General features: G+C 41.1%; 1 protein-coding gene across 2 annotated transcripts in view; it reads left to right on the top strand.

The window, feature by feature from the left end:
- tp53bp2b (tumor protein p53 binding protein, 2b) overlaps nucleotides 1–25,392 on the top strand; it is a 33,648-nt gene extending 8,256 nt beyond the window's left edge. Inside the window, exons 2-18 of one of the 2 annotated variants that reach the window (XM_048167727.1) lie at nucleotides 1,805–1,952; nucleotides 2,248–2,361; nucleotides 13,010–13,086; nucleotides 14,219–14,320; nucleotides 14,659–14,836; nucleotides 15,748–15,932; nucleotides 16,213–16,377; nucleotides 16,483–16,657; nucleotides 16,803–16,931; nucleotides 17,258–17,337; nucleotides 17,441–17,834; nucleotides 18,939–19,699; nucleotides 23,265–23,402; nucleotides 23,510–23,643; nucleotides 23,725–23,891; nucleotides 23,992–24,191; nucleotides 24,785–25,392. In XM_048167727.1, the coding sequence (XP_048023684.1) occupies nucleotides 1,805–1,952; nucleotides 2,248–2,361; nucleotides 13,010–13,086; nucleotides 14,219–14,320; nucleotides 14,659–14,836; nucleotides 15,748–15,932; nucleotides 16,213–16,377; nucleotides 16,483–16,657; nucleotides 16,803–16,931; nucleotides 17,258–17,337; nucleotides 17,441–17,834; nucleotides 18,939–19,699; nucleotides 23,265–23,402; nucleotides 23,510–23,643; nucleotides 23,725–23,891; nucleotides 23,992–24,191; nucleotides 24,785–24,826 (3,189 nt within the window). In that variant the 3' untranslated portion in view covers nucleotides 24,827–25,392. Of the gene's footprint in view, nucleotides 1–1,804; nucleotides 1,953–2,247; nucleotides 2,362–13,009; nucleotides 13,087–14,218; nucleotides 14,321–14,658; nucleotides 14,837–15,747; nucleotides 15,933–16,212; nucleotides 16,378–16,479; nucleotides 16,658–16,802; nucleotides 16,932–17,257; nucleotides 17,338–17,440; nucleotides 17,835–18,938; nucleotides 19,700–23,264; nucleotides 23,403–23,509; nucleotides 23,644–23,724; nucleotides 23,892–23,991; nucleotides 24,192–24,784 lie in introns of both variants that reach the window. The other variant, XM_048167720.1, reaches the window with a different exon arrangement.
- Nucleotides 25,393–27,268: the final 1,876 nt, after the last annotated feature.

Below are 27,268 nucleotides of genomic sequence, written 5' to 3'. Positions count from 1 at the left end.
AGTGAGTACACCTCTAAGTGAAAATGTCCAAATTGGGCCCAAAGTGTCAATATTTTGTGTGGCTACCATTATTTTCCAGCACTGCTTTAACCCTCTTGGGCATGGAGTTCACCAGAGCTTCACAGGTTGCCACTGGAGTCCTCTTCCACTCCTCCATGACAACATCACGGAGCTGGTGGATGTTAGACACATGGCGCTCCTCCACCTTCCATTTGAGGATGCCCCACAGATGCTCAATAGGGTTTAGGTCTGGAGACATGCTTGGCCAGTCCATCACCTTTACCCTGTTTGGGGTTGTTATCATGTTGGAATACTGCCCTGCGGCCCAGTCTCCGAAGGGAGGGGATCATGCTCTGCTCATTCATGGTTCCCTCAATGAACTGTAGCTCCCCAGTGCCGGCAGCACTCATGCAGCCCCAGACCATGACACTCCCACCACCATGCTTGACTGTAGGCAAGACACACTTGTCTTTGTACTCCTCACCTGGTTGCCGCTACACACGCTTGACACCATCTGAACCAAATAAGTGTATCTTGGTCTCATCAGACCTCAGGACATGGTTCCAGTAATCCATGTCCTTAGTCTGCTTGTCTTCAGCAAACTGTTTGCGGGCTTTCTTGTGCATCATCTTTAGAAGAGGCTTCCTTCTGGGACGACAGCCATGCAGACCAATTTGATGCAGTGTGCAGCGTATGGTCTGAGTACTGACAGGCAGGTTAGTTTGAGCGGACAGAAAATTTACACTGTTACACAAGCTGTACACTCACTTTACATTGTAGCAAAGTGTCATTTCTTCAGTGTTGTCACATGAAAAGATATAATAAAATATTTACAAAAACGTGAGGGGTGTACTCACTTCTGTGAGATACTGTAAATGAAAATGAGAAATGTTCCCTTGGCAGCTAACTGAAATAAAATAATTTTGAGTTGAAGTACTAAAATAATTTAAAGTCAAAATTAAAATAAATTAAAGCTAAATCGAAATTTTACGAAATTAATCCAATTTAGTAATCAAATTACTAAAACTGAAACTTATTTAAAATTACAATAAAAAATCAAAATATAAAATTAAAAGCCAGTTCAAAAAAAAAAAAATATATATATATATATATATATATATATATATATATATAAAATAAATTCTTTAATAGTATATAAATAATATTTAAAAAAAACTATGACTTAACATACTTAAGTTTGGTCTCTTTTTAAAGAAGACACTTGGCAGATTATTGCTAAAGTGAAAGAAAGGAAGAAAAAGAAACAAAGAAAGAAAGAAAAAGAAAGAAAGAAAGCCATAAATCTAAACAAGTTGTGTTCCAAATTTGAGGTTGATATCACAAAAAATGTGCTTTTAGTAAGAATTTGTTTGGGCGCAGTACTACACCATTCCACTAGATGTAATTCAACCATTTTTGACCATGTGGAGTACAAGTTTGCCTATTTTTTTTTTTCAGGAACATTTAAAGTTTTAAAAACAAGTCCATGATTTTTTTTGTGTGTGTATGTGTTCAGATAGCAAGTGCTAAAACCTTTTCCAAGTTTCATACCAATCCAATGAAGAAAAAAATTCTAAAATGACCGAAAAACACCAGATGGTTAAAATAACACAGCTTCAGTTGAGAGTATTGAAATCTGTTCTGGGTTCTTTAAAACACAAGTACATAGATGGTTTTATTAAGAACTAGAGAATCAAAAGTTCACTGACTCTGGAACTAAAAATGATTTCTTCTGTAGAATGTTTTTCTGTCTTCTGTTGTAACGTCCCATGTTGCATCTTTTTTTTTTTTATTATTGACTCAGATGTTCTTAACGGTGTACCTCAGCAACAGTGACAAGCACTTCACCGAGCTTCCTATCACGCCGGAGACGCTGTGTCGAGATGTGGTGGACATGTGTAAAGAGCCGGGGGAGGTGGACTGCTATCTGGCCGAGATGTGGAGAGGATCTGGTATGTGCTGTCTTGCATTTTTGTGTTTTTTATTCTTACTGAGCAAGTTCATTCCAAAATGTTTTGATATGACGTCACTTTTAAAGCAGCAGTTTATCAACAAATTTAAGTTCTGTCATTTTGGGGTGAACTATTCCTTTAACATAGTCATCACAGAAATAAAAATGATAGAAATCTTCTTGCTGCACCTGTCCATGCGACTGTGGTGTAAAGGTGCAGTGATGCATCACTCTAGAATGGATCTTTGCCACATAATTTGCATCCCTTCTTTCCTATTGGTCGGTTCCTTTCTCAGAGCGTGTGATTGGTGACAGCGAGCGTATTATCGAAGTACTGCAGCGCTGGGGTCAGCAAAGGGCGGAGGTGCGATTCTTCCTGCGCCATGAACGAGCACCTGGCCACGATACAGGTGAGATAGAGAAAAGTCAATAGGACAATGGTCACTGTGTTTTCAAAAGTCACCAAAATCTTTCAGAAAGTGTGTTTGGGTCATTTTACAAAACAAGTGCCACTTTTGTTCCTCGTATGAATATGTGCAAAAAAAAAACATTTACTATATGTCAGTGTATACATTTCAGCTATATACATTTTGCCTTTCATCATGAAGATGCATTTTTGGCCTGTCCCCACCCAAGTATTTCTTTGCTATGTTAGCGAATATGATTTTTTTTTTTTAAATGTAAAAAATATAAAATAAAAATAAAAGCTATCATTTTGTCTTTAATATCTCTCTCTCTCTCTCTCTCTCTCTCTCTCTCTCTATATATATATATATATATATATATATATAGTAGGGCTGCACGATTAATCGCATGCTATTCTCACGCGCATTTCGTCAGTAAAGCCGGTTCCCTGATTACCGCTAAATCGCCATCACCTGTTTTTAAACGGAGCGCCTTTTAATAGACGGAGCCGTAGTTCACGGACAAGCCACGCAATATCGCGTTCATTATCGCAGGCGATTCATCTGCGATATGAACGCGATATTGCGTGGCTTTTCAGTGACCTACGGCTCCGTCTATTAAATGCCGCTTCATTTGAAAGCAGGTGATGGTGATTTAGCGGTAATCAGGGAACCGGCTTTACTGACGAAATGCGCGTGAGAATAGCATGCGATTAATCGTGCAGCCCTAATATATAGATAGATAGATAGATAGATAGATAGATAGATAGATAGATAGATAGATAGATAGACAGATGTTTTTAAATGGCATAATGTTTTATTTAATTAATTAATTAAAAGTTGTGCGTCAGCCCTGTTACCATTTATATATATATATATATATAATTTTTTTTTTTTTTTTTTTTAAAGTAATGAACCATTCCATTAAAAAATGTCCTTGTAGAGCTCACTTGAAAGACAAAGATTTTTTAACACTTTATCTTATGTTTGTCAGTAGGAAACTGTCTTAAAATGTCAACCCTGTTAACATGATTTTGTATAGTAAACAAATGATAATTGAAAAGGGTATATTCTTAGAAATTTCAGGATTAAATTCTCTTTCTAAGAAGCATATTGTAGGTTCACTATGTCAGTGTATTCTGTATAACTGTCAACCCTGTTGCCATTATATATATTTAAAGTAATTAAATAAAATAAAATAATTCCAATAATAAAAAAAAACTTTGTCATAATTACATAATCCTTGTAAGAAATTAGCTCCACATAGATAAAGTTTTTTTTTTTTTTTGTTTGTCAGCAGGGAAGTGTCTTACAATATCAACCCTGTTACCATGATTTTATATAGTAAACAATAGGGATGTAACGATTCACTCAACTCACGATTCGATACGATTAACGCTACTGGTTTCACGATTCGATTTTCTCACGATTTTTTTTAACAAAATGAGATTTAAATGAGAGTATCTTTTTATTATTTCTCAGACAAAATGCTGCATATTTCTTTGTGAAATTGAAATATCTTTATAACAAAACTAAATTGAAATTTTAAAACAAATCCTAAATCAAATAAATAAATAAATAAATGATACAAATAAAAGAAATCTCTTCATATGAGTACATGAACAAGATGTATATTTGCTCTATTACAGGCGGAACTATCTGTGGCCATTTAAAATTAGAGGCAACCACTGCGTTTTAATCATGATCCCAACAAAGATGCTGCATAATGTATATTTTTTAACACTCTGAGGTCTGAGGGTATCGCCGGCGATACCACCGCGTTTTTTTTCTTACCAGTGTGAAAGAGACTCAAAATACTCCGTCAATGTTGCACATACAATTAAGGGTTTTTTCACACCCTACCTGACTGAAAGGCCTCATTAATATGCAAGTCATTTCAGGTCATTATTATTTGATTCTTTTGTCTTCTCAGGTGTAAATGGCCCATTATTCATGATCATTCACGCCTCCACGCATACTGTGTTTCTTGACAAAAAGTGACTTACAAAGACTAAATCAATATTGTTTTATATGAAGGAGTAGGCAGCATAATTTTTACATAATTCTGAAGCAAAAACTCTAGTTTACAACCTCCAATACCCAGAAGTCCTATGAACACAGATTTAATATAATTTTTTGGCCTTATTTCAGTGACTTAAGTTTTTTGTTTTTTCAATAACCACGCATAAACGTTATTCCTTCAAAAACACAAACGTACTTGGTTACTAACGTAACCTCGGTTCCCTGAGATACGGAACAAGTACTGCGTATGGGGAAAGGTCTCCTTTTTCCCGTTACTGAAGCCTTTTTCAATAACGCAGTGTAACTGCATCGTCATTGGTTCACTCATAGACAAGTTGTTGAACCAATGACGGCGCGGCATAGCTGCGCGGCCTATGGCGACAAAGCCCGCGAATATTCCCGCCGAAATGGGCGGGGTAGCTATATAAGCAGGCGCTTCGCCATAGGACTTCAGGTCATTCGACTGAAGCGACGACACTGAAGCCGCAGCCTCGTGGCACGGCATGTAACGCAGTACTCGTTCCGTATCTCAGGGAACCGAGGTTACGTTAGTAACCGAGTACGTTCCCTTTCGATACTTCACTCGTACTGCGTATGGGGAACGAATTCAACCGCGCCGTGCCACGGCAGGGAACGACTGGACTTGTCTTGGACACCGCGAGGGAACCAGAGGACAAGTGAGAAGGCTGGAGCCATCGAACCCTTGTTACACTACCAAAAGGGGAGTTAACTCCCAGAGTGGCATGAAGCGGAGCTCAATAGAGGCCGCTGGATCATACTGAGATGACCGAGCTTGTAAGGTCGGGACATCCAAATGATAAAATCTGACAAAAGTGGACGGCAAGGACCAGCCGGCTGCCTCACAGATGTCTTTAATCAAAACTGCACTAGACCAGGCCCAAGAGGAAGCCATTCCTCTAATGGAGTGGGCTCTAACTCCTATGGGGCAGTTAAGGCCCATAGAGGAGTAACAAAGAGTAATAGCATTGACTATCCGACACGCAAGACGTTGCTTTGAGACCGAAGACCCTTTGGTGCGGCCACCAAAGCAGATAAAGAGCTGATCGGATTGCCGGAAGGCTGTGATCACTCAACATAGGTCCTTAATGCCCTGACGGGGCAGAGCAATTCCAGCTCTCGCTCGTCCGACGAGGGAGGAAGCACTGAGAGGGAAATGACCTGTGCTCTGAATGGAGTCAAGAGCACCTTAGGGATGTAGCCTAGGTTTCAAAACGACCTTGGAGTCGTTGGACCCGAACTCAAGGCATGCAGGGCTCACGGAGAGGACCTGCCAGTCGCCAACACACTTAACCGATGCTAGTGCAAGTAGCAGAGCGGTTTTGAGCGTCAGGGGCCTGAGGTCAGCTGAACACAGTGGCTCAAAGGGAGGCCCTTTGAGAGCTCTGAGGACCAAAGAGAGATCCCAGGTGGGAACGGTGAGAGGATGAGGTGGATTCAATCGCCTAGAACCTCTCAAGAAACGCACCACAAGGTTTCGTCCCACTGACTGGCCAGCGATAGGAGCGTGAAACGCTGCGATGGCTGCTACGTAAACTTTGAACGTTGAAGGGGTGTGACCCAGTTCTAAACGCTCCTGGAGAAAAGACAGTATCGGAGATACATCACACTCCACTGGGTTTATGTTGCATACAGAGCACCAGCCGACCATTTCTGGGCGTAGAAGCATCTCGTGGACGGAGCTCTTGCCTGAGAGATGGTATTCAGCACATCCCCGGGGAGGTTAGCAGGCTCCCATCGAGGGCCAAATCGTCCTGTTCGCCTGAGAGAGGAGGTCCCGTCTCAGGGGGATCGGCCACAGAGCTTTTGTGGAAAGCCTGAACAGCTCTGAGGACCAAATTTGGCTCCTCTAGAGCAGGGCCACCAGGAGGACTCTGTGCTTGTCTTCCCTGATTCATCCGATGATCTGCGAGATCAGAGCAGAGCAATCGGGGGAAAAGCGTAAAGGAGGGTGCTGGGCCAGACGTGAGCCAGCGCAATGTCCTCCGAGAATAAATTGGGCAGTGAGAGTTGTCTTCTGAGGCGAAGAGGTCTACCTCTACCTTCCCGAAGAACTCCCAGATCGTGAGAACCGTCTGGGGGTGGAGCATCCACTCGTCTGAGGGGACATTGCTCCGGGATAGCATATCTGCTCCCAAGTTTGTTCTCCCGGTAGTGAGAGTCACTCTGAGCGACTGAAACCTCGGTACTGCCCATTCCAGAAGACGCTTCGCCAGAGCGCATAAGCGGCTGGACGAAAGACCACCCTGGTGATTTATGTATGACACCATTGTCATGCTGTCCGACTGAACTTAAGACGTTGCGTCCTGTCAGGTGTGTCTAAAACGCGTGAAGGGCTCGAATCACTGCCAACATCTCAAGGCAGTTGATGTGCAGATGGCTTCTTCGTGAGATCACGAGCCGAAGGCCGGTCTGCCCTTGCAAAGAGCACCCCAACCTGTGTTGGGTGCATCTGTTGAGAGCACCGTTCGTCTGAACATCGCCTATAGGGGTACACCTTGACTGAACCATACAGGGTTCATCCAGGGTTTCAGAGCTGTCAAACAGGCCTGGCGGAAGCCATCAGCCCTAGCATTCTCTGGAAGTACTTCAGAGGGAGATAGGCTCTGTTCCTGACCGATGCCACGAGCTGCTGAATGGCCAGAGCGTGCTCTGGCGATACTACAGCCGTCATACGGGCTGAGTCGAAGACTGCACCCAGGAACATTATACGTTAGCTGGGGAGCAGTGAGCTCTTGGCAAAGTTGACCCTGAGACCCAGGCACTCCATGTGGCTGAGTAGCACGGATCTGTGAGGCTCCAGCTCGGCTCGTGACTGGGCTAGGATGAGCCAGTCGTCGAGATAATTGAGAACCCGGATTCCCAGTGGGGAAAGCGCAAGGAGCTAGGGACAGCCCGAATGGAAGGACCATATATTGGCAAGCCACACCTTTGATTGCAAATCTCAAGAATCGCCTGAGATGGGGGGCTATCTGGATGTGAAAGTATGCATTTTTCAGGTCCAGCAAGCAGAACCAGTCCCCGGGGCAAACCTGCACGAGGATCTGCTTCAGCGTTAACATCTTGAACTTCCATCTCATGAGGGAAAGGTTCAGGAGTCTGAGGTCTAAGATGGGTCTGAGACCACCATCACTCTAGGGAATGAGGAAGTAATGGCTGTAAATCGCTCTCTGAGGGGAGACCATTTCTATAGGCCCCTTCTCGAACAGAGACATCACTTCAGCTCGGAGGACGTGAGCGTCGTCCGTGTTTACTGAAGTGGGAAGCACCCCGCAAAAACACGGGGGTCTGCGAGCAAACTGGAGCGAGTAGCCTTGAGATATTATCCCCAGAACCCACTTGATACTCCGGGGATGGCCTGCCAGGCCCACGTGACAAGGGGTTGAATGGCACCAGTTGGCGGGCCGCTGGAAGGGGGGCCTGCACACCGGCTAGTTTTTAGAAATGCTACGCATCCTCATGAACGTGGCTTGCGGGGTGAACCGGCAAACGACACGCTGAGAAACTCAGTAAACAGATATATGCTTCTTGGAAAAATATACATGTGTCCCACCTGAGTCAGGGGACAGCATCAAGGTATATTCCACCGAGCAGTGTCGGAAGTGAGACCGCTCTACCTCGATGAACACGGCTCGCAGGGCAGAGCCAGTGAGTCACATGAACAGAGGTCCAGCATAATGAGCATGTTAGTTCCACCGAGAACAAGTGAGCATTGAGCTCGCTTTCAGTGAGCGCATACATCCTCATGAACGTGGCTTGCAGGGGCAGGGCCGGCAAACGACACGCAGAGAGACTGGAATAAATATGCTACATCAGCTGATATGCTGAATATAAATAACATAGGTCTCACCTAAGACAGGTGAGAGTGTCGTTATATTTCTCAAAGGACGCAGTTTGCAGGGCAGAACCGGCAAGCAATGCGCTGAGAAATTCAGCAAACTCGGCAGAAATACGCTGTATCAACTGAAATATATACATTATATATATATATATAACATATGTCTCACCCGAGACAGGGGGAGAGCGACATGTTATATTTCTCAATGAATGCGGCTTGCGGGGCGGAACCGGCAAGCAACGCATAGAGAAACTCAGCACAAACAGCAGAATCAGCTCTATTAATACAGTATAAAAACATGTTTCTCACCCGAGTCGGGGGAGAACGTCACGTTATATTTCTCAATCGACGCGGCTTGCGGGGCGGAACCGGCGAGCGACGCGCATTGAGATAAGGAAAAACACTCACACAAATAGAAAATGTATCATGAGTCTCGCCTAAGTCAAGAGCATCATGTCAAATTCAGCTGAGAGATTCAGTAAACTTCTGCAAAAATCTGCTATATAAACTGAATGTTTATAACATGAATGTCACCCAAGAGGGGGGAAAGCGACATGTTATATTTCTCAATAAACGCGGCTCGCGGGCAGAACCGGCGAACAACGCATAAAGACGACTCAGTGCAAACAGCAGAAAGATGCTCCATTAAATTAAGCATATAACATGTTTCTCACCCAAGCTGGGGAAGACAGACATGTCATATTTCTGAATTAACGCGGCTCGCGGGGGAGGGGCCGGCGAGCGACGCACATAGAGAAGGAGAAATAAACTCACTCAGATAGAAAATGTATCATGAGTCTCGCCTAAGTCAGGGGAGAACATCATGTCAAATTCAGCTGAGAGAGCGAGAGCTCGCATCCTCAACGAACGCGGTTTGCGGGGGAGGACCCGGCAAATAACACGTTCGGAAACGGCATTTGACAAACGCTAGCGAGAAAGTAGAAAATAAGCTCTGTACTCACCTGACGGAAGACGGCAGGGAATGAGCTGAATGCTCTCAGATGCTGAAGGCGGCATGAGGGCGGCGCGGTAAACAGCTGCTAGAGAGCGAAGATCCGCGGAGCGAGGCTCTGCATGTGCCACAGCTGTGGCGCGGCATTGAGGCAACGCCGCCGCCGTGAAAACGGCGATTGTAGCTCTTTTAGAGCAGCGAGAACCGCTGGGAAAGCTCTTTTAGAAAGCGGCGTTAAGCCACAGGAAAAGCTCTTTAAACGCCGCCGGATGGCGGCAGGAGACGCGCTGAGAGGCGGCCGGAAGCGGGAAGCGGGCGGCTCGAAGGCGGCGCTCGAAGCGCCAGTCTGCGAGGGCGCCGGCGCTGTCTTCGTTCGGCAGTCTCAGCTCAGTCCGCTGCGGGAGCCTCTTCGACGGCGGTGAGAACTTCTCCCAGGCAAGCTTCTTCCAGGCGGCGAAGGCTTCAGCCGGAGATCAGCGAAGAGCGATATGAAGTCGTCGCTGAAGGAGAGAGAACTGAAGTCCTATGGCGAAGCGCCTGCTTATATAGCTACCCTGCACATTTCGGCGGGAATATTCGCGGGCTTTGTCGCCATAGGCCGCGCAGCTATGCCGCGCCGTCATTGGTTCAACAACTTGTCTATGAGTGAACCAATGACGATGCAGTTACACTGCGTTATTGAAAAAGGCTTCAGTAACAGGAAAAAGGAGACCTTTCCCCATACGCAGTACGAGTGAAGTATCGAAAGGGAACATGTACATACATGTTCCTCACATATTATTGTAGCCTAGTTTGTGCTGAATACAGTGTAATGACACTTGTGTCATTAATGTGTTTATGAACAAATGAAAAAAGCACAAATGTCAGGGCACGTCAAAACTTCTCCAGGCCCCAAATCAGCCTCAGACTCCAGAGGGTTAACATTTGAAGCAATAACAGAATGTTCGGACTTTAGCTTTGTGAAATTATGCTACATAAAACTTCATAATGGCAGACAGGCTGCATGAGAAAATTCACTGTCTGACAGCAGGAGGCGCTTATGGAACAGCGGAAATACAGCGTTTCTATGGTTACTGCTGTAAACAAAGCAGCGCTGTGCGCTAAAACTACTTTAAAATGTATTGTACGAAAGTACATTCATACATTCATATAAACCCCCGCCCCAAATGTATCGCAATTCATTTAGCATCTCAACCGACTTGAATCATCACATGTTTTAATTGATTTTCAACCAGTTCATGCATCTTTACATCCCTAGTAAACAACTGGTAAATGGCAAGGGTGTTTCTTTAGAAATGTCAAGATTAAATTCTCCTTCTAAGAAGCATATTGTAGTTTCATTATGTCTGATTAAACTGTATAACTGTCGACCCTGTTACCATCAATTCTGTTACTTTAAAAAAAAAAAAAAAAAAAAGTATTAACTTTTGAAAAAAGTGGAATTAGAAAAGGACCCAGTTACCTACTTTTAGTTTCTAACTGTCTGATTTTGAATACTGAAGACAGTAGCAATGTGAAAGAGGTGGAGAATGTTTAGTCTTGTGTATTATTTACTGTATGGTTGGATTATTATCTGTTGTATGGTTGGAGGGCAGTTTGAATATAGACCGGCTCTTTTTCCCTGCCAAATCACAAGGATGTTCAATTACATCCTCTCCCCCTCAGCGGTCTGCTGTCAGTGTGGACATGCCGTTGTTGCAGATAGGCGTGAATGTCATTTCCTTTTATAGGAGACTGTGAATAGAGGGGTTGTAAATTTGACATGGTTATGGCTGTGTTGTGGCATGAATTATTTACTGCAGAACGGCTTGTTTGGTGGGCACTGCCTAAGGGTGGGGGACTTTGGAAAAGATCAGAATGGATCTTTATCTCTTGTCCTATAAACATGCACACACAATGGAAGATTTTGTTTTTCAGTGGCTTCAGAGGAGGGGCATGTGAGAAAACAGGAAACATCTCAAACTAAATTCTGAGAATCGATGATTCAATTGGTCATCAATTTAATCACAGAAACAATTAAGATAATATTGACATGTGTAGCTCATACTGCTGAGTGCAGATGGTGAAGGAACACCTGTGTGAGAATAATGAACCGGTGTAGTCCAAACACTGACACTCATTTTGTGTTTGTATGTCTCTCTGTGTGTGTGTGTGTGTGTGTGTGTGTGTGTGTGTGTGTGTGTGTGTGTGTGTGTGTGTGTGTGTGTGTGTGTGTGTGTCTGTGTGTGTGCGTGCGTGCGTGCGTGCGTGTGTGTGTGAGTGAGTCATCACTTTCCATCCAAATGCATCCAAGAATTCAGTCAATAACACATAACACATATGCCCACACACCTGCACACAATTTTTCTCTCATTCTTGTTATTTAAATTTTGCCACTCCCACATAATCAAACACATAAATAGCACATAGTTCATGTGACAAGTGCCACAAACTATTAGTAAATAATTGTTATGGTATCATTGTATTTTTCTTTAGTTATTTTTATATTATATAATAATATATATATTTTTTTTGTAATTAGAAATATGTATCAAAATGTATGTATATATAAAGCCTCACACAACTTGTCAACGGTATGTATTTATTTTTTTCTAGTTTTTTTTTCTAGTTTTCATTTGGTATTTATATTTAAGTTTTGGTACCACTGAATTGAATTATATTATATTACATTAAATTACATTATATTATTGTAATTAAAAATATGTATCAATTTTTAATATCTAAAATCTCTCACGATTTCAAGCCATTTTTTGTCAGTTATTTTGTATGTTATTTTTAACTCACAAATCCCCTTTGTCATATATATATATATATATATATATATATATATTTTATAAAATGTATATATATATATATATATATATATATATATATTTAATTGGTAGTTGGTTATGGGACCAGTGATTTTTTTTTTTTTTGTGTGTTATTTTTATATTCTATATATATATATATATATATATATATTTTTTTTTTTGGTTGGTTGTTTTGCGTGTTATTTTTAACTCATAAATACCTATTTGTTTACTCTGCGCATTTGAAGTGAATCCTCCCTGTTCCCCCGAGAAGTTTAAACATCCCAGTCATGTGAAACCATGTGTGAGGTTTCAGATTTCTCTGAGTGACTTTGGCCTTCTTTGCCGGACAAAGACCGGCTGTTTTACAACAATGCGAGTGATATCGGCTCTGTACGCCTGGCTTTACCTCACAAAGAATTCCTTATTTTTCTGTCGAGCATAATTATGTCAATTACAAGCAGTTTGACTCGTATCCGTTGGGTTTGTGGTTTGTTTTCACACAGATTTGAGGTAAAACCCTATGTTTGTGTAATCAGTAAGCCCTGATTAGGACCCCTGTGGTGTCAGACTGTGACCAAGAACATTATTTGGGCATTGTTTCACTCCTAGACTGGTTTATCCAGTAACCCACGTAAGCGGCGCTAGCGGTGCCAGTGTTGATGTTATGTAAGTGGGACCCTGGCACAGGCAGTCATATGTAGGATAATTGAGCACTAGTTGTTTTCCCCAGCCAAACAGTCATTATGTAATGAGGTTCACCCGAGCACAGCCACTCTTTTTCAGGCTAAATCCATTATCCCTGACCTTCATTGTTAGTGAGTTCAAATGCTAAATGCTAACTGTTGAGCTTGGAGTTAAAGTCTTGGTATACACTTCTCCTCAACAAGTTGCATGATTTGAGGTGTGATGTTCTTTGCACAAACAGTGCTTGATTAGTTATTCGTCAAAGTTTAATATACATCCCTAACCCGAAGTATGAGCAATAATGTGCTAACCTTAGCAAACACTGCTAACTCTCTCTAACTACAGGAGGTCATAGAGCTCCAGAGTCTCTTGCCAAGAGAAATGCTGTGAAGGGGACAATGGACAGATACATGGAAAATGGAGTGAGTATGAATTTGTTAATCTGCTAAGCTCCTCCCCCTTGGTTACTGTTGCTAACTCAGTCATAAATTGGAAGCTTTCAGTAAATTGTGCACATAAAGTGGTAAAGATTAAATAGATATTATTCTTACATAGGCTAGAATGGATTATGTCATTGCAAAGCATTTTTATTAATTTAAAGGTCCCGTTCTTCGTGATCCCATGTTTGAAACTTTAGTTAGTGTGTAATGTTGTTGTTAGAGTATAAATAAAATCTGTAAAATTTTAAAGCTCAAAGTTCAATGCCAAGCGAGATATTTTATTTAACAGAAGTCGCCTACATCGAACGGCCAGATTGGACTACATCACTCTACTTCCTTATTTAATGACGTCACTAAAACGGTTTTTTGACTAACCTCCGCCCACAGGAATACACAAGAGTTGCGTTTGTAGAGTGTGTTTGTCGCCATGTCGTTGAAACGCTGTTATTTTCATCCCGCAGTCCAATCACCGGGTCTGATTCTGGCTCAAATTGATAGGGTAAAATTAAAGACATGTTTACAATAACACTGAAGCGCGTGCATCTCCCCGTTATGGTAAGAGGCGTGACCTTTCCGGGCAAGGTTCGCTAAGCTGCTGTCGAATCACAACACAGGAACCGCTGGCACAATCAGAACTCGTTACGTGTTTCTGAAGGAGGGACTTCATAGAACAAGGAAGTCATCAGCCCGTTTTTATGACAGTGGAAACAACGGTATACAGATAAGTAAATTATGTGAAAAATACTGTGTTTTTTTACATGCGAAACATGAACACATGTCATATTGCACACTATAAACACAATCAAAGCTTCAAAAAAACACGAAAAACGGGACCTTTAAAGAATTTGTTTAACTATGCCTTAATGTGATTAAAATATAAGGAGATCATAAATCAGACTTTGGGAATGAGGGTCAACTCATAGTTTAATCCACTGTACTCAAGATACATTTGGAGATTTCAAAAAGCAAACAACATATTAAATGTATAACTGCATATACGTGACCTGGCAACAAAGTTTTACCATATATAATTCCTTAAAACACCTTTAAAATTTTTCAAACACAGATTCTCCATAGCTGTCCTATATAAAATAGCAAAAGCTGATTTTTTTAGATGGCGGGCCCTCATATGGACATCACCCTCAGCGAGTTGCAAGAGATGGCGTCACGGCAACAACAACAGATCAACGCACAACAACAGCTCCTGGCCACAAAGGTAGATGACACTGTACAATGTAATGGTAGCCATACAATGTAAATGAATGGTGACCAAGGCTGTATGGAAAAGAACACCATCTCCTGACCAAGTCATCCATGAAATGGTCTCATTGTTTGCACACTAGGTGTGCAAGTTGAGCATTCAAGGTCATTTGAATAAAACGACTGCATAGTGTCGCACAGTGAATGCAGTTCTCATCATATTTTTCATGGCTCAATACCAGAACTGTTTTGTCCATTATCAGCATGGATGAAAATTGTAGGCACATAGTTCTGAAACTTAATGATGTCTGAAAATGAGTTTTGCTGGGATTGTGACCTGACGACTCCCCACAGGAACAGCGACTGCGATTCCTGAAGCTGCAAGACCAGCGGCAGCAGCAGCAGCAGGCATCCGAGCAGGAGAAACTGCGCCTGCTGCGGGAGAACGCAGAGAACCAGGAGGCCAAATTGCGCAGGGTTCGAGCTTTAAAAGGACAAGTGGAACAGAAACGCATCAGCAATAGCAAACTAGGTCAGAACCAGTAAACTCATGAGAGAAAGTAGGTTAGAAAAGCTGAAAATGCGTGTAACATTGACCTTCTTTGAAGGATATTGGTTCAAGGTTTGAGGGGGAGTGTTTAGGATGCCTGTTTAAAAATAGTCATTATATTTGCTGTTTTGTTTGGTGCAGTGGTGTAGAAATTATCTGTTTTCTAAAATAAAGCAATTCATTTTTAAGATTACCACTAAAGAAAATTATAGATTATTATTAGTGTTGTCAAATCGATTTATCACATCTAACATAAAAGGTTGTGTGTGTGTGTGTGTGTGTGTGTGTGTGTGTGTGTGTGTGTGTGTGTGTGTATATATATATATATATATATATATATATATATATATATATATATATATATATATTACATACACGCATATTATATATTTACTTTTGTGTTAGAAGCTCGATTTGACAGGACTAATTATTATTATAGTTATTACTACAGTTTGGTTATATTATTTATTATTAAATCAGCCTTATTTAAATAACTTTTTATCTGTATCTTTAAGTTATTATTAATACTATTTTTATAAATCAAAATCAAAGTTATTTTACCTAATATTTCCAAGCCAACTGGTTTGATCAGCTAATTAGGTTTTACACTGAATAATTCAGATTTACTTTAATTATAATCTATATTGAGGTGTATAATTTGAAAGCTAGACATTTATCCATATTTTATGATTAAAAATGTTTTTTGATTAAAGATGTAATTTGTTGTGGATCATTTGCCTACTAATGGAAAAGTTCATTCCACTGTTTCTGTTATATAAAAATGCCATTAGTGGCTAAATCAATCAACAGAGACAACAACAAACGTTCTTGCTTATGGGAATGAGAAGTTAATTAACAAGTGAATGATATACCTCATGTTTCTCACTCTGTAGTGGAGGAAATCGAGCAGATGAATGGTCTGTTCCAGCAGAAGCAGCGGGAGCTGGTGGTAGCTGTCAGCAGGGTTGAGGAGTTGAGTCGACAACTGGACATGTTACGTGGTGGCAAAATGGACGTCTCGCACGATGCTGGACTGAGTTCCAGCGGAGAATTAGAGAGACTGTACAAAGAACTTCAGGTAGCCTTTTCCTCTTAGTCTACAGCTTGCTGTAACACAGTCTTGCTATTCACACATACAGTGGTATTTGGACACATGAAAATATATATATATATATATATATATATATATATATATATATATAGCAGGTATACTCTTTTCAGGCTTTAAATTTGGTTTTTAAATTGAGGGGAAAAAAAATATGGAAGAATTTGAAAAAAGCTAAGAATTGAAAAGTCATAGTCTTGCATAGAAAATTCAACAGTCCCTCTTTTGTTCTGGGATTTTCTCTTTTCAACAGCTGAGGAATAAATTAAATCAGGAGCAAAGTGCCAAACTCCAGCAGCAGAGAGAGAATCTAAACAAGAGGAACTTAGAAATGGCTACCATGGACAAAAGAGTGGCTGAACTGAGAGAGAGGCTCTGGAAGAAAAAAGCTGCTCTCCAACAGAAAGAGAACTTGCCTGTGAGCACCTTTATAACTTTCACATTTCTTGTTCTTTTTAGCACACAAATTTAGTTTGTGACGCACATACTTTCTCTCATTCTCTGTCTCTTCCGCTTCCAGCAGCCATCTGAGGGGCAGAGCTCTCAGTCCATCGGCCCTTCCAGGGTTGCCGCTGTTGGGCCGTACATCCAGACCACCCCAGCTCCTCCAGTTCCTCCCAGGCAGGAGATTCTGGTGAAGCCTGCTTATCCCGATGGCACAGCCACTCTTCCCAAACCCCTCCCTAAACCGACCACAAGTGCGTGTATATATCTGAAATTTATATATATATATATATATATATATATATATATACCATCATACCTCTCCCAGCCCTATTTATTTTTGTATCTGCCTATTGCACCAATAACCCCTTATTCATCTTTTCCTACTTCTATTGCTAGGTATTGGTTTCTTGACAAGTAAGATCTCCAAGGTGTCAGATTTGTTTTCCAATACAGAAAACAACAGCAGCTCCCATGTCCACTCCTCCACCCTTCCCCGTATGACCAGTCACGGATCTCAGGAAAAAGGTATTGTGCACATCCCACTCCAACCTTTAAAAACCTGCATTCAGACTCAAGCCATTGGTTGAGCCAGAAGTTGACATGTCACACCGCTTAAACAAACAAAGCAATGTTTTGATAGCGTCACAGTGTTTACACGCTTCGGGAAGTTAACCATGAATGGCTTACTCGAAGTTGTCTCTCCATTAAACTGGGATAAGCAAAACTACACACTTCACCTTTTATATAAAACCATAGACAAACCTATAGACAATGTTTTACTCCAGTGAGAAATATTAATGTTTAAATTTCAGAAGTGGTGATTAAGCTGTTTTCTTGAATATCTGTTGTAGATTCTGAGGCAGATTTGAGACCACCGCCATTGCCCTTACGCAAGAACCAGAGTAGTGAGGACCTCTTGAGGGATGCCCAGGTACTGCAATGAGTGTCTAAATTTAACAGTTTTCAGAGATTTGCAATAAATGAATGCCAAGATATTATGTAGTAAATAAACATTAATGTCTCTTCAATCAAAGTCTGCAGGTAGAACGTTTGGGAAGGTTCCACCTCCTGTACCCAGCAAGCCCAAACCTGCTCTACCAGGCCAGTCCACCTTCAGTAAACCTCCTTACAGCACAGGCACCTTCCCTGGCAAAGCCAGATCAGCCAATCAGAAACCCCCAATGCCCCTTCCATCCCACAACAACACCTTACCCCTACCTCTGCCCCCTAAACCGGACACCTTACCTGCTGCAACAGTACGTCCTTTCACATCAGATACTTTAGCAGGGAAAGAGACCTCCACCACCACCACACTCCACAAGCCTCAGACGGTGGCAGCTAGCTCCATCTACTCCATGTACACCCAACAGAGCACTCTTGGGAAGGGTTACCAAGGGCAAAGTACACTGACCCGTTCACAGCCTCGATGTGAGTACCGTTACCACACCAGTAACCCCAAACAAATTTAGAGGTATCTTGTGATTGAAATTGATAAGTATCTATTTCAGAAGGTGTAATGTTATACTGGATATGCTGCCAAATCAACAAAAGCACACAGAATCAACTTCGAAGAAGATACTGACTAATTTAATCTAGTATTAAAGTAATGGTTCACCCAGAACCAACAATCTGCCATCATTTACTCATCATTATAAACACTAATTTTGTTGTCAAACTGTAATAACAGGTTTTTTTAGCTTAAAATCAATTATTTATTTCTTAAGTTTAAAATCTTTCTTTAGTTCTGTTTAAAGTTCTTCAGGGTATAAACAAATTAAGAAAAAATGATTTATTACAGCCTCTGATTTGGATGTAGTACTTAAACCAGGCTGCTTAATTATTACAACAGAAAGTCAAATTTCACTTAGATATTGGGGAAATTCCAAATGGCATTTTGTGCCCTTGAATGACACTGCAGCAAGTGGACATGATACTGCTCTGCTGCACTGTATTCCTAATATATTTATAAGTGTTGATGTTTATTCATTTTTTTAGCAGACACCAGATGGAGAGACAGTACGCAAGTTGGAATAAATTTGAAAATTGAATTAAAAACAAGGAGACAGTATTTGGCACAAAAGTTTTATTTGCCACAACAATCTTAACAGCTGTACACATTCATTATGCGTGTACATTAGTATAGTGTGTACAGTGTGATGTGTGCTTTTAGGGTGTACCGAAATTGTACATATGAGAATGTAAGTAGTGCTTTGTCCAGAGTGAGTAGGGCTCATAGTTTTCACAAAGAGAGGGAAAGTATTCATTTCTTTGTTACATAACTTTGTAGTCATTTGGTTCCAGCTTTAGTTTGCATATCTTTAAAAACTAGGAGCACATAGGCAAATTGCCCTGTCTGCAAAGGTACACTTTGTGGCTCAGACACGGAAACAAATATTAAATGAGGATATAGTCATAAAGTACCCTTGGATTGGTTAGATTCTAGTTCAGGAATATAAATAGCAATTGACACCCAGCATGTTTATTATGTGTGTTTTTATAAAGTACTTGATCCTCACTCCTTTCCTCTCACAGTATACGGTAAACCAGTCATCCCATCCAGTGGGGGGCAGCAGTCCCTTATTCAGGACAGTAGTCATCTTGAGAAAACTGGAGGTCTAGATGGTGACCAAGTGGACCAGGGCAACAATATGGCCCCTGGATCCTCCTCTGTTGAGGGCCAGGAGGCAGAACGTGTTCCCCGGCCCCTCAGCCCAACCAAACTTCTCCCGTTTCTCTCAAATTCCCATCGGCTCCAGAGCGACGCTGACTTGGAGGCCCTGAGGAAGAGACTGCACCATGCGCCCAGGCCTCTTAAAAAGCGTGGCTCTATTACAGAATCCGAGGGGCCCGGTGGACCCAACATCCAGAAGCTCCTCTACCAGAAGACCACGTTGGCGGCCATGGAGACCACCATCACCCCAGCTGCCTTCTTTCAGGCAGAAGGCGAGGATGGATGCAGGCCGGTAGCTGATGAGGGCACTAGACCTCAGGAAGGACACCATGATACTACGATACCCGAGTGTGAGAGAGAGGAGGAGGATCTGTTGCCTCCACCGCTTCCACCTCGATCGCCTATCCTGGATGACAGCACCATTTCCAGCACTGGACCAAAGGAATCACAGCTGAAGGAAGAACAGGAAGTCTATGGCCCGGCTGCTCCAGAGCCTTATGTTGAGGAGTACCCACCTTACCCTCCGCCTCCATATCCCAGCATGACAGAGCAGGAGGGACCGGGGGAGGACAGCATCAATATGAAGGCTCCAGAGGTCACAGGACAGGTCACACTACCACCGGTAGGTACCACTATATTCCCTAAACTAAAGGCACAACCATATAGAGTACTGAAGAGATGTTCGCACTGACAGTGAATTGCAGCTTCCCAAGTGGCCCATAGATTTAATTTAAATTTCAGAGTTGTTGATTTAAGGCAACATGAGTTGAGGCAACAAAGTTTTTTTTTTTTTTTTCAAACCAGTTAAAGGGTTAGTTCACCCAAAAATGAAAATTCTGTAATTTATTACTCACCCTCATAACGTTCCACACCCGCAAGACCTTCGTTAATCTTCGGAACGCAAATTAAGATTTTTTTTTTAAATCCGATGACTCAGTGAGGCCTTCATAGGAAGCAATTTCCTCTCTCAAGATCCATAAAGGTACTAAAAACATATTTAAATCAGTTCATGTGAGAACAGTGGCTCAATATTAATATTATAAAGCGACAAGAATATTTTTGGTGCGCAGATTTCAAAACACTGCTTCAGGAAGCTTCAGAGCGTTTTGAATCAGCGGTTCGGATCGCCAAAGTCACGTGATTTCAGCAGTTTGGCGGTTTTAGATTAACGAAGGTCTTACGGGTGTGGAACGACATGAGGGTGAGTAATAAATGACATTATTTCCATTTTTGGGTGAACTAACCCTTTAAGCTCAAACCCCATTTCACAGCTGACTACATGCAGATACCGTCAAGAAAAGTTCTGATTTCACTGATTCAGTTCTCAGTTCACAAATATCATGGATGGATCTGTTCATGACAAACAGTAATGCTATCTATCAGGATGTGCTATTAATGCTATAGTGAGGTTAGATAACGTTAAGGCTTAGTATTTGTTTCAGTGTTATGCAGGCAATCAGCACAGTGATTGACGTGACCAATTAAATCTTTAGAATCGTCTACGGGGCGGGGTTCCACTATACTGGTTTGGGGATAAAAATCAAGAGAGCTACCAATGGGAGTGAATGGGATTCATCTCCTGATTAAAGTTGAGGAAGTTGACCTCCTAGTAACTGTCCTTACAGTGATTATGCTACCTCCAGTGTTTTTTGCTGTCAGTGTGAACCTTAACAGGCATGTTTTTACCAGTCAGGAAACTTTAACTGATTTGGGCGTTATTGTGAACCTCAGTGTTTCCCAGCTCTGATCCAAGAGTACACCCAGCAATCAAACACACTTAATTCAACTCATCAATTCAATAGTAAAGACTCAGAGGTCTCAAATGGGTGTGTCAGATAAGGTGGACATCCAAAATGTGTACTGTTGGGAGTACCCCAGCAGCAAGGTTGGTCTTGATGGATAGGTCAAAATTGAATATCTTTTTTGCTGTGCTAAGGTGTGCAAGCATTTCAGCATAGTCAGGTACTGACTCAACACTAAGCAGTCCATTACAGTCAAATGCTCTGCGCAAAAGAGCCTGTATTATGTAGGGAGTCCTGAGTGACAAAAGTGTCCATAGAAGATGTATCATGGCCACAAAAGTAGATGCCTGCTGATTTATAAAATGACAAATAGGACACCCTATTGGCCTTTATTTGTGTTTCCATGAAGTGCATGAGACCCTAGGGTGTCCCTTTTGTCATTTTATGAATCAACAAGCTCCAAAATGTAGACTCGGAAAAAGACCCTTAAAGGGGGGGAATCACACACAGTTTCTGCCAATCTCATGTTAATCTTGAGTACCTATAGAGTAGTAATGCATCCTTCATATCTCCAAAAAGTCTTTAGTTTAATCATATTTATAAAAGATACATATGCTGTACCGAGTAATTACGAAAACAGCCGAGTGCCTGGAGGCGTATCCTGTAAATCGAGCTAGAGTCACGAGTACGCGCTACGCGCAGCTTTTGTGTAGAGATCGTCTACAAGCTATCAATGGTCAGCTAAACAACTGTATTTAAACACAATACACCATCGCATTATTCATGGATAACTTTTGATTCACTATAATGAATATAGCGTATGAATGATGAATAATGAATTTATGAATTCACTGCGTTTGTGTTGTTAACATTATATGCACTTAGGTGCCTATTGCCAACAATAGACATTTGAAGCAGTTTTATTCACCACCTGCTGTTCCGACTCATGACCGGGATCAGTATCGCTCTGACCGCTCCATCTTTCAGTTTCAAACGATCTGTAAATCCAGCGTAGAATTGTGCCTTGTTTATGAAACCATAAGCGCCGATCCTGATGGCTCGAGCAGCCACGGAAAAACACGAGATATTCTCCATTCATTTTAACCAATAAAAACGCGATTGCAACTATCAGTTTCTATGGTTGTTTTAATAACAAATATCGAGAGCGCATCAATGTAATGCGTGAGCACAAAACTCTCAGCTCCATTTAACGCTGGGGTCTTTGGGAAGCAAGGTTATCTTTCCCTCAAAACCAAAAACACACTTCTTTGGTGACATTGTTGATTTCGTGCAGTCCTGTGACCTGTGCAGCGCTGCCGACGACTTCCGTAAACCCGGACGCGTGTTGATTGGTGTGCTTTTGCTCTCTTGCTCTGTTTGATGTGTGCGTGCACGCCCTTCCCGAAGAAGTGCCCGTACAAGGAATTCTGCCTCCGATGACGTCACTCAGATCAATATTTGAAAAAAAAAAAATCCGAAACCTGTGACGATTTGGAAGAGAATTTTTGGAACAGAAATACTCCGTCATGCGTCCAACTCATGTTTTGAAACTTTGGCCATGTTTAGCATGAGAATCCAACTCGTTAACGGTGTAAATAAGTCAGAATACATGAAATAGCATTACACCCCCCTTTAAGGAAAGAGGGCAATATTTAGGATAGGTTCCTTGTCTTTATTGAAAACTCTATAATAGAGCACTCTAACTTTTTAGCTTACAGATTTGAGTCAAGTATGGCTACATTTACAAAAAGAGGGAGAGACAGAGAGAGGGTAAAGACAAGTCAGGTCAGTAGAGATTCCATTCAAACCATCCATTCTGGGCTGTTGCTTAGCAACTAGCCACACTAAGATTCTGAGCACTCCACCGCAGATCTCATTAAACATTTAAATGGAGCAGAAGTGGCAACCAGTGACCCTCAATGGGCTTTTAATATGTGGAATAAAAGAATAGTTCATGTCTGGCTAACACCTTGTGTTATTACTTCATGTCCAAGAACTTTACCAATTACTTTATGAAGAAATGCATAAATTATACAGTACAGAATTTCCTTCTAGTATAGACCTTATTTGGCAGAGAAACAAGTGCACAGACATATTTAGAATGTTGTCTTTGAACTCCCATTTTTGCGGCAGCTCTGTATATTTCAAAGGCATTGCTGTCTAAGAGTAATTATCTAGTGAAGTGGCTTCCACTTAATGTAGAGTTTACGAAAGTTATCATTGAGCATTGTAATGTTTGAAGCGGATGTCATAACAGATGTCAGTAGACCGGGAAGATTTTAAAGTGAGAGGTTCATTCATAAATCTATAAGATCTTATCTTCAGGCTGTGGAAATACAAACCAGAAGACCGAACACAACGAACGCAGTGCTGAAAGGGGCGGGGCTACATAAGGTGTATATATAACCAAATATCTATCCATCCACCCCCTCTTGTGTTTCTCAGGGTAAAAGAACAAATCTGCGTAAGACAGGCTCGGAGCGCATCAACCACGGGATGCGTGTGCGCTTTAACCCCCTTGCCCTCCTGCTGGACTCCTCTTTAGAGGGCGAGTACGACCTCGTCCAGAGGATCATATATGAGGTGAGGAATAGACCAAGATCAATTGCATACTTGGTCCACTAGTAAGTAATATAACAATTAGACATATATATTACAGGTTAGCATTCAAGTCTCTATGTCATATCCAGGTGGACGATCCCAGTTTGCCCAATGATGAGGGCATCACTGCTCTGCACAATGCTGTGTGTGCTGGACACACAGAAATTGTAAAGTTCCTGGTGCAGTTTGGAGTGAACGCGAATGCCGCAGACAGCGATGGATGGTGAGTAAACAACATTTATAAGCACAGGATAATTCTGTCCATAGTTTTAATGCAACAAATTGAAACATCTCTTTCTGTTAGGACTCCACTGCACTGCGCTGCTTCTTGTAATAACGTGCAAGTGTGTAAGTTCCTGGTGGAATCGGGAGCTGCCGTATATGCCACAACCTACAGCGACATGCAGACGGCGGCAGACAAGTGCGAGGAGATGGAAGAAGGATATGCCCAATGCTCTCAGTTTCTCTATGGTGAGAAACCAGTGCTCCCATTATGAAACACAGGACTTTTTTTTTTTTTAGCTCAGCTGGTTTTGCAGTAAATCTGTAGCATTGAGGTGTTTTTCCACAGGTGTGCAGGAGAAGATGGGCATAATGAACAGGGGCGTCGTTTATGCCCTGTGGGACTATGATGCAGAGAGCCCAGATGAGTTGTCCTTTAAAGAAGGAGACTGCCTGACTGTCCTACGACGCGAGGACAGTGAAGAAACAGAGTGGTGGTGGGCAAGATGTGCCGACAATGAGGGCTACATACCTCGCAATCTTCTCGGGGTAAGGAAATGCCTTTGTTTTTTGCATCTGCATGCATATGGGTCAATGATATGATGCTCATTTGAAAAACTTGTCTGCCAAATCTTCAAACCACAAAATCAGTAAGGTATACCCAACATGCAGAAAGTAAATTTGAGTCAATTATAATTGTATAAGGTAGGGGGGTCCCTTGTAGCACAGACATGAGAAATATGTCTATAAAAACCTTTAAATGTCTATTTTTTGCTTATTTGATGTTAAATGCATTATACAAGTCACAGCACATTTTAGATGTTAAAAATATAGTCTGGAAAATACAGTATAGCATATTATTTTGCGGACCCCCTGGGCTATTGGTCACAGAACCGCAAGGGTTCTTCTACCACTTTGAGAACCGCTGGTATAAGGAATATTTCAGCACTTTTTTTTAACTCAGTAGTTAACATTTTGTCGAAAAATGGTATGTTTTTTAAAAATGTATTAATACCAATATAAATAAAAAGAGTACATTTGTACGAACACATTCTGAACCAGATTTTTTTAAAAGCTTTCTCTGTATCTCAGACATCCTTACATCCTTGATACATTTGCTGATATTTGTTTTTCTTCTGTAGCTATACCCCAGAATCAAGCCCAGACAGAGGAGCCTTGCGTAAAAAGTCCAAATCAGCACTGACGTGCCTGACGTTTCCAGAGAGGCATCATTTCAACAGTCGCTTAGTTCTGCAGAGCAAAATGACGTTCTGAAGATGACCGCATCACATTTACATTGTGAAAAAATAAGAATAGTTTCATGTTTGTAAGGCTTTGGTAGAACAGGTAGACTTAGATGCACATTTCAAGCAGGTTCAAGCATGTATAGTTAAGTGAAAGAAGAATGACGAATTTATGAATGGTACAGATGCATTAATAGTCATCTGAGTATTATATCTCATATAAAGGATGTCAGATTTAGCGGTAATTTTTCATCTGGAATTTTCTGTATTCACAAATGCTGATTTGTTTCACAAAGTGCAAAACAAAAAGCATTCATCTTTTGAAGGTAAAATAAGAGTTTTATATAATATTTTTTTCTTTTTTATTTTATTCATAATGCCATGTTACGTAAACCTCCTTATGGTGCTTGCTGCTACGCTACAACAGTGTGTTCTGTGAACAATTAACAATTTATTGCGCAAAGACAGCTTTCATTTATCATAATAAAACTTGTCAAAACTCGTGACTTGCTGTTTTTTGTATTCTTCCCCCACTTGGTTCCTCTAGAAATATTTTGTCCCCAGCGTGGTACGATTCAAAATCATCTATACTGGTATGCTGATAAGAGCTTTTACTACTATTTACCATTCCATGTCTTTAATAAAATAAAATAATCACAAACAACAAAGGGTTTCCACAATATACCATTAATTCTTTATTACATAGGAACTGAAAGCAAAGCAATAGATATCTCGTCAGGTGTGCAGGCATTTGAAGCCTTAATTCAGAAATACATGAAATGAAGATACATCCCAAACATAATAAGGTTAACCAGCTGCACTTTAGACAATATTATTATTTGTGTAAGCACAACATGCACTGTTGACCAATAGCTGAATTTATGAAAGAAACTGGGCCTCATTTATGAAACACAAGCAGAATGAATTTCTTGTTTGTAAATGTTTGTAAAACCATTCTTGACACATCATTCATCTGAAAATCTATGCAAGAATGGTTTTACGGGTAATTTGTACTTGTATTCTGCTTAAGTTTCATGAACGATGCCAAATATTCAATACTTTTAAATGAAATGAGCTTTTATACATTAGCGGTCACATTATTAGTTCAAATGGTCACTCATTTATATCTAATATCAATACATTCAGTGTTTTAATAATTGCACAGTATCTCAAATAAAACTGCACAGGTGAATGAGACACACAACACAATCGTTATCTAGGTTCCTGTGCATGCTCAAGACGAATACCGGACACACAAAGCTGCCTTCATTTTTCAGTTAACCCTGCAAGCAGGACCGTCCCAAGCATTGGGCGCTTGTGTTCGCTGCGGGGCCCAGTGCGGTAACACCAGTTGCACCACCCTAAGGACGGCACTGCCTGTAAGCCATCTGAAATGACCTAAACCATGCTTTTATTTGCTTACAAACATCCGTGCAATATGCACAATTTTTTGGGAATCATATCAGTGAAGATAAATTTATAATTAGGCACAATGTAATCAGGATTATTAAAACCCAGTCATGCCTGACTGATCCTACAACCCTAGAGCAACACTTCTGTCCTGAAGATGAGGGGGGTATTCCATCATACCTACAAACACACTGAAAAGAAACTAAATTACGTGAACAAAAACAAGGCTGTAGTCATTCAATTCAATTGGAATTGGTGCATTTTGTTTCATTATCACATTAAAAGGATGGTTCACCCAAAAATCAAAATTATCCCATGATTTATTCACCCTCAAGCCATTCTAGGTGTATATGACTATCTTCTTTCAGACGAACACAGTCGTAGTTATATTATAAAATATCCTGGCTATTCCAAGCTTTATAATGGCAGTGAAAGGGGGGTGAGATTTTGAGGCCCAAAAAAATGCATCCATCCATCATAAAAATAATCCATATGGTTCTAGGGGTTAATAAAGGCCTTCTGAAGCGAAGCGATGGGTTTTTGTAAGAAAAATCCATATTTAAATCTTTAACTATAATAACTAGCTTCCGGCAGATGGCCATACACATCAATTTGCGGCAGAAGAGTAACCCCTGACCCGACACATGACTTAATGACAAATGCAGAGGATAGAGCAAAAAAAAAAAAAAATGCTCACAAATTAGAAGTATAAAATTAGAAATTTTAAAGAGAAATGTCAGAGGATTTCGATATAAAAGAAGACGAGCTTGAGTTTGTTGCACAACCCTATTTGTTTACCACGAGAGGCTTCTAAGCTTGATGAAGCTAGTCATTTTAGTTTATAAAGTTTAAAATATTAATATTTTTCTTACAAAAACCCATCGCTTCGCTTCAAAAGGTCTTTATTAACCACCTTGAGCTGTATGGATTATTTTTATGATGGATGGATGCATTTTTTTGGGCTTCAAAATC

The sequence above is a fragment of the Megalobrama amblycephala genome, linkage group LG2 (assembly GCF_018812025.1).
Source record: "Megalobrama amblycephala isolate DHTTF-2021 linkage group LG2, ASM1881202v1, whole genome shotgun sequence".
Lineage (NCBI taxonomy): Eukaryota > Metazoa > Chordata > Actinopteri > Cypriniformes > Xenocyprididae > Megalobrama > Megalobrama amblycephala.
The sequence above is the reverse complement of the archived record's forward strand: the minus strand, read 5'-3'. Positions and strand labels throughout refer to the sequence as shown.